Source organism: Aptenodytes forsteri, unplaced genomic scaffold (assembly GCF_000699145.1).
Source record: "Aptenodytes forsteri isolate BGI_AS27 unplaced genomic scaffold, ASM69914v1 Scaffold274, whole genome shotgun sequence".
In the NCBI taxonomy this organism is placed as follows: Eukaryota; Metazoa; Chordata; class Aves; order Sphenisciformes; family Spheniscidae; genus Aptenodytes; species Aptenodytes forsteri.
Genome location: NW_008795101.1, coordinates 537,314 through 544,375, shown reverse-complemented (window position 1 = coordinate 544,375; position 7,062 = coordinate 537,314). Strand labels below are relative to the sequence as shown.

General features: G+C 64.2%; 2 protein-coding genes across 2 annotated transcripts in view; both read left to right on the top strand.

Annotated features, from left to right (window-relative positions):
* Window positions 1-2,055: 2,055 nt before the first annotated feature.
* HMG20B (high mobility group 20B) lies at window positions 2,056-5,635 on the top strand. The gene is made up of 8 exons (XM_019471478.1): window positions 2,056-2,162; window positions 2,438-2,641; window positions 2,863-2,983; window positions 3,145-3,197; window positions 3,520-3,595; window positions 3,909-4,124; window positions 4,562-4,694; window positions 4,904-5,635. The coding sequence occupies exons 2-8, from the start codon at window positions 2,597-2,599 to the stop codon at window positions 4,914-4,916; spliced, it is 657 nt and encodes a 218-aa protein (XP_019327023.1). The 5' UTR covers window positions 2,056-2,162; window positions 2,438-2,596; the 3' UTR covers window positions 4,917-5,635.
* Window positions 5,636-6,409: 774 nt separating this feature from the next.
* The window catches only part of GIPC3 (GIPC PDZ domain containing family member 3), a 4,279-nt gene continuing 3,626 nt past the window's right edge, over window positions 6,410-7,062 (top strand). Inside the window, exon 1 of the mRNA XM_009277054.1 lies at window positions 6,410-6,667. Within this exon, the coding sequence (XP_009275329.1) occupies window positions 6,410-6,667 (258 nt within the window). The remainder of the gene's footprint in view (window positions 6,668-7,062) is intronic.

Below are 7,062 nucleotides of genomic sequence, written 5' to 3'. Positions count from 1 at the left end.
TGCTAAAGGGTGGCCGGTCTGGCCTCGCGAGCCGTGGGGGTCTTCTGGGGACCCCTGTCCCCTACTGCAGGCTGCACCGCCCTCCCCTTACCTGCCCGCTCTGTTAGCTCGTGCTCCCACCTAGCCGGGCTAATTAGCCCAGGGCAAAGGGAGACCTGGAGTAAAAGAAGCGTCTCGTGAGATTAAGACCAGCGAGGTCTTAGTTTGCGTGGGGTGAAGCGTGTGCTGTCCTAAGCTGGCGTCGACCGCCGTCCCTCCTGGCAGAGGGGCGAGAGCGCGGGGGCCGCGGCCCATCCCGGGCAGGCGGGTGGGGAAGCGCCTCCGAGGTGGAGGGAGGCGGATGCCAGAGCGGACCGGCCGAGGGAGGTTCAGATAAGAGGAGGAATCTTGCCTGAAATAACTTTACTTTTTAAAACATCCTTCGGCACGCGAGGAATCTGGATGGCGGAGGGGGGAGGCAGAGATCCCGTGTCTGGTGGTGGAGGGTGTTAGCGTGTTCCCGGCTGTGGCGGCTGAGCGCGATGATACTGCACGGGCATCACCAGGAATATTTTTGTTAGAGCTGATAAAGAAAGCCTAAGGCCGGCCGTGCCCCTGTGGAGCCTCAAGGATGTTTTGGGGGTTTTTTTTTCCCCCCAGAAGAGGGAAGAAGAGATGGTCTCACACCTTCCTTTCGTGTGAGCGTGGGGTTGCAGGGCAGCTGGTCAGGCTTGGATTCCGATGGGAAGAGCTTGTGCTGGGCACCTGCTCCATCCGCAAGGACCAATGCAGTTACAGGCGATGTCCCCGGGGACCTACAGAAAGGGTCCCCGTCAAATCAATTGCAAGGGTGGCTCATACGGGTGATAGCCTGATAGTGGTAGGTTGGGGTCTCTGAGGGGATTTGGGTTTACACCAGGTACGTGATGTGACAAACAGGCGAGAGAAACTCTGGGGTGCATCCCGAGCGGGTCGGGATCGGTCTGGCTTTTGGTACACAGCAGCATTTTCTTTTTTTGCTGGGGCTTGTGCTTGGCCCTGTGCTGGTTACCGTGTCTTGTGACTTGGATGAAACCCAAGCGAGCGCCGTCTGCCGCAACGCTCAAGCCCTTCATGGCTCCCCCCACGCGGGGGGCCCGACCGTGCTCTGCCAGCAGACATGCTCCGACGGAGCAGGACCTGCGTTGGGGACCAGGGGGTGCGAGCGGGACAGGGGCTCCGCTGTGGGACGGAGCCGACTGGAAAAGGGGCTGGGGGGGCTCAGGGAGCCCCAGGGTGATGCTGCAGTGGGGCTGCGTGTGCTCAGCCGAGGCAGGGAGGCTCTGACGACCTGGGTGCTGGACCCGCGTCCTCCTCTGAAGGCAGATGCTGGTCTGTAAAGACGAGGCAGCGAGTTGGAGAGCGGGAGTCGGGGCCGCCAGCCCTGCGTTAGAGCTGCTCGGTGCATCTCGGAGGTGTCTCAGTGGCGACGCAGGTGGCAGGAACCTGATGGAGCGGTTGTGGCTGGAGCAGGTCGAGCCGGCGCCCTGCCCTCATCCTCTGCCTTGAGGGTTCTCCTTATCCCTGGCAAGGGCTTGTCCAGGGTGTGGGTGATGCTTCCAGGCGGTGCCCCTGGAGCCAGGGTCCAAACCCCTGCGGCTGCTCCTCCCTCGCAGAGGAGGATCAACTGGTTCATGCCGCTTGGGACTCCTCGCCGAGGTGTGTGCCTGAGCCCTGGTGGCACGCAGGGATGTGACCATTGCTGTTACCCGCCCCCAAGAGCAGCACCGGCGGCTCCCGGCCCACTTCCAGATGTCACTGAAAGGTCCCAGGGTTGTCAATAGACCTTGGGGCAGCTTTTTTCTGCCCAGGACTGCCCTGCTCGCCTGGTGCTGGGCTCTGCTTGAGCCCCATCACTGAACCGTGGCCTCCCCTCACAGGGGAACAGGGGCTCCAGGGCTGGTAGCGGGTTTGGGGGCTTTTTGGGTGGGTGAGAGCTGGGGGATCTGGCAAGCGCGAGGCCGCGCTGCCGGGGGATGTGTCGCCCTTGGTCCCGGTGGTTTCCCAGCCCTTTCTGACGGGTACTCTCTGGCTGCAGACATGCCACAGGCAAAGCTCAGCATGGAAACTTCCTGGTGGCCATCAAGCAGGAGAAGGGAGAGTCGGCACGGACGAGCGGCGAGAAGCCGCACGGCGAGGAGGAGGTGAGCTCCGGTGCCCACATCCCTCCCGACACGGTCCCTGGGAGGGGGGTCTGTGTTGCCCAGCCTGGGGCTGTCCCTTCACTCACCCTTCAGCAGCCCGGGCACAGCTGGGTGAGCCCGTGGCTGCGGCCATGGCCCGAGAAAAGGCCCAGACCTTCACTCGAGGGTCGGGAGGCCCAGGCGGGTCTGCAGGTTGCTCCTGTGTCCTGCCAGCGCGATGGCATCGTGCGCTCTGATCCATGCCGGGTTGTCCCTTTCCCTTCGCTGGGTGCCAGCCGGTGAAGAAGAGGGGCTGGCCCAAGGGCAAGAAGAGGAAGAAGATCCTTCCCAACGGCCCCAAAGCCCCCGTGACGGGCTACGTGCGTTTTCTGAACGAGCGGCGTGAGCAGATCCGCACACAGCATCCTGACCTGCCCTTCCCGGAGATCACCAAAATGCTGGGGGCTGAGTGGAGCAAGCTGCAGCTTTCGGAGAAGCAGGTACCAGCCCCCAGGAGAGAGCCCCCAGGGCTGGGCAGCACGCTCCAGAGCCTGCACCCCAAACCCCTTTGCTCGTTGCCTGGCTGCAGCTCCTCAAAGGGAGCTTGTCCCAGTACTGGCGGGCTGGTGAACAGGAGCTGGGCCTTGCGTAGTGGGGAGGGGTCAGCAGCCCCCCGGCGAGCCTGGGGCCGGGCCAGGCTGAGGACCCTCTGTGACCGTAGCGGTATCTGGACGAAGCGGAGCGGGAGAAGCAGCAGTACATGAAGGAGCTGCGGGAATACCAGCAGTCAGAGGCCTACAAGATGTGCACGGAGAAGATCCAGGAGAAAAAGATCAAAAAAGGTGAGTTGTGGGAGCAGTGTCTGCCAGCGTCGCTGCCAGGAGCCGGCCAAGTGCTGCCAGAACCTCTCGAGGGATGCTGGGCTGGCTCCTAGCGTGACCTCCTTCCTCCTCTCGAGGGATGCTGGGCTGGCTCCTAGCGTAACCTCCTTCCTCCCTTCCAGAGGACGCGGGCTCTGCGGCAGTGAACACCCTGCTGAACGGGCACCCGCACAAGGTAAGGCCCCGGCAGGTCTACCCGTGTGTGGGGAAACTGAGGCACACGGCACCACTGGGTTCGGCCTGTGGGAACCGGGCTGGCTACAGGTTTGGGCAGAGGGAGACTCACGGGTTGTGCTTCGAGGCACCAATTTCCCATTGAAGCAGAGCCTGGAGTGGCAGGAGGCAAAGCGTAGCCGTCTTCTGCCCATCCTCCTGCCTGCCCAGGCAGGGCCACCCCTTGCCCCGTCCCTGTGCCTCCTTTTCTGCCCAGCCCCAAGGAGACGGGGTCCCCTTTGGTGGGCTCAGCCCTGCCTGATCCGTCCCCTCCCGTCCCCCAGGCTGGCGAGTGCAGTGACACCTTCTCCACCTTCGACGTGCCCATCTTCACGGAGGAGTTCTTGGACCAAAACAAAGGTGAGGGGCTGGGCTGTGGGGTGGGGGCTGCCAGCGCTGCAGCATCTTGCCTGGGGGACGGCTGCGGCAAGCAATGCCGCTGCCGGAGCAGCCTGCATCCCGCGGGGCAGGACCACGGCTGGTGCTGGGTGTGAGATCCAGGCTGTGAAAGGTCCCTGGTGAGGTCAGATAGAGGGACCGGACCCTGGCTGGAGCCCGGGGGTTGGTGACACTGAGCCTCTTGGAAGAGTCGTGGCTGGTGAAGGGATTGGGTTTGGGATGCGGGGGGAGAGTCAGAGGGGCCACCCCTGCTGACGCTGTGCGGTCCCGGCAGCCCGGGAGGCCGAGCTGCGCCGCCTGCGGAAGATGAACACGGAGTTTGAGGAGCAGAACGCCATCCTGCAGAAGCACACGGAGAGCATGAACTGTGCCAAGGAGAAGCTGGAGCAGGAGCTGGCCCAGGAGGAGAGGCAGACCCTGGCCTTGCAGCAGCAGCTCCAGTCTGTGCGGCAGGCCCTCACCGCCAGCTTCGCCTCCCTGCCCATCCCGGGTGAGTTCGGGGCAGCCGTGGGGACCAGCCTGCTGCTGGGACCTGGTGGCCGTGTGGAGGGGTCACCGTTGGGGCTCCGCACGTCGTACGAGCGGGGGCAATGGGATGGTGATAAATGCTCATCTGCTGATGGGGCGGGATCCTGGAGCACTTTGGGAGGGGCTCTCCGGGGAGCCCAGGGATGTGACAGCTGGTTGGCTCCCCTATAATGGGGTAGGGCAGGCTGGGAACCGTCCTCCTCTTGAGCCACAGACAGCTGTGCCTGCAAGGCAGAGATTAGCCCAAATCCTTTTGTTCCTGGGCTTGTGTCGGTGCGGGCTCTCTCCTGCTGCAGGAGATGGCACCTAGTGTTCAGGGTCCCTTCCCCAGTCACCAGCACGATGGGCAGGGTTGGATGGGGACTTGCTGGCCCTGTTAACTGGGCTGCCACCTCACAGGCACCGGGGAAACCCCCACGCTGAGCACTCTGGACTTCTACATGGCCAAACTGCACAGCGCCATCGAGAGCAACCCGCTGCAGCATGAGAAACTGGTGGTGCGCATCAAGGAGATCCTGTCCCGGATAGCCAGGTGAGCTGGGCAGGGCTGGCCAGAGCCGGCGCCCAAGGGCCCTCGTGTCCCGGTGAGCACTGGGACCACTGGGTCAGCCCGTGGCAGGGTGGGTGACGGGAGGCGAGCAGAGAAAGTGCGGGCAGAGAGGGGCTCAGGGCTGCTCCAGGCAGTTGTGGGAGAGAGAAGTCAACCCCCTGTAATTCAGCCTTGCCTTCCTCCCTCTTCAGCGAACACTTGTGAAGAGGACCAGTCCTTCCCGGAGCCTGGGGCCGGCCGGACCACGGCCCTGTCCCTTGGAGCTCACGCAAGGGACAGTCTCTGCTGGTGGTCCGGCTGCTTCCCCCTCTACCCCACGCACCTCGCTGGAGAAATGAGCTGGAACGCCCCCCAGCCCTGGTGCGGCTGGGCCCCGCGGCCGCACCATCTCCAAGGACCTCGAGCTTCTGGGGACCAAGCGGTGACAGGGCTGAGAGACCCCAGCCGGTGCGGTGCTGGGCGAGGTGGTCAGCAGTGGGCGTGAGCATCCCCCCCCGCTCTCCTGTGAGCTCCCCAGCTCCTGCAGCTCTGCCTCGCTAAACCAGAGACTCCCCACAGGCTATCGGGTGGCAGATGAGGTGCCTGTGGGTTACTGGCCTGGAGTGAATCAGCCTCTTCCAGGGTGACCCAGGGGCTGCTGTTCACCGGCCTGTGATGGAAGGGAGGCAGCCAGGTGCCCTGGGAGCCCCTGGGGCTCGGCGCTGCCTCCTGGCCCCTAGGTCAGCCCAGGGAGCCTCTTGGTCCCCCGGCCCGCAGCAGGTGAGGTGGCAGGCTTCCTTCCCCCCACCTCTTGCTTTATTTAATCTTCCCACTTCCCCTCACTGCTCCCCCATGGGTGCCTTCAGCCCCCCCTGCCCATGTCACCCTGCCTGTCGCCTCTCCTTCCCCCATACCTCTGGGACCAGGCAGGGCAGCTCCTGCCCTCTGCAGCGGTGAAGGCGCAAAAAAAAAAAAAATCTTCATGCCGGAGGGAGAGCCGGGACCGACCCCTTCCTCCCCCGGGGGGGGGGGCCTGGGGGGCGCGATGGGGCGGTGCACAGGCTTTCGGCTCCTGCCTCTGTGCCCGAGCCCGTCCTGCATCGTGGGACCACCGTGATGGCAGCTGTGTCCTGGCTGTGCTGTGCTGGGGTCGGCCGTCCCCGGGGCTGCCTGTCACTAATCTCGGACTGTGTAATTAGAGAGTGTCTTATTTTCTTACTAGCACTACATTGATCTGGCCCTGGGTTTAACCCGGGGCCGGTTTGTGACTGCTCGTCTCTTGCCTGCGAGGTCCGTGCTCTGTAGATGAGTCTCCTGGTTGCCATCTCCTGGTGGCCGCTTGGCTTGGGATGGAGATGGGAGCAAATAAATGTGGGAGAAACAACCAGCCTGGGCTCCGTGTGTTCATGCTCAGAGGTGGCTTCGGAGCTGCTCCTGGCCCTAATCCTGAGGGCTTTGGGGTGTGTATCAAGGGTGAAGGCCCTGAGCTTATTGCTGCAGCCCCCAACCCCAGCTGGGGAGGCTGCAATGGAGCCAGCTCTGTGCTGGCTGCTCTCCCACCTCTCCCAGCCTGGCCGGGGCCCTTCCTAAGTGGCAGAGCTCACCCGATCCCAGGCGGGTGACCTGCGCCGTCTGATCAGGTTCCCAGGTCTGGGGATCACCTTACGGCCGAGCCGGGAGCCAGCACCCATCTATAATTCAGCAGCGTCGGCAGCGGGATGCGGCGGGCGGGCAGGCGCGGCAGGCAGGCCCAGGAGGGCAGCCCCATGGAGAACGGCGTGGGGCAGGAGCCAGGGGCCCCCGAGCCACCTGCTGCCGAGGGCATCCCAGCCCCCCGACCCTCCCGTGCCCGCCCTCGGCTGGTGTTCCACACGCAGCTGGCCCACGGCAGCCCCACGGGGCGCATCGAGGGCTTCACCAACGTCAAGGAGCTCTACGCCAAAATCGCTGAGGTCTTCAGCATCTCGCCCACCGAGGTGAGGGGGCTGTGGCTGCCAGGGCGTGGGGAGGGGGCTTTGCACCCAAAGCGGGGAGACGCTGACCCTGTGGTACCATCCGTGGCCAGCCCTCCCGCGGGTCCCCAGCTGCTTGCAAATGCAGTCCCCAAAATGACCTGGAAAATCGCTGAGGTCTTCAGCATCTCGCCCACCGAGGTGAGGGGGCTGTGGCTGCCAGGGCGTGGGGAGGGGGCTTTGCACCCAAAGCGGGGAGACGCTGCCCCTGTGGTACCATCCGTGGCCAGCCCTCCCGCGGGTCCCCAGCTGCTTGCAAATGCAGTCCCCAAAATGACCTGGAAAAGAGGGTTTTAATCTCAGGACTGTCTCGTCTCCTCTGAGGAGTGGGTGGGTGGCTCTGTGCCTCAGGTTTCCCC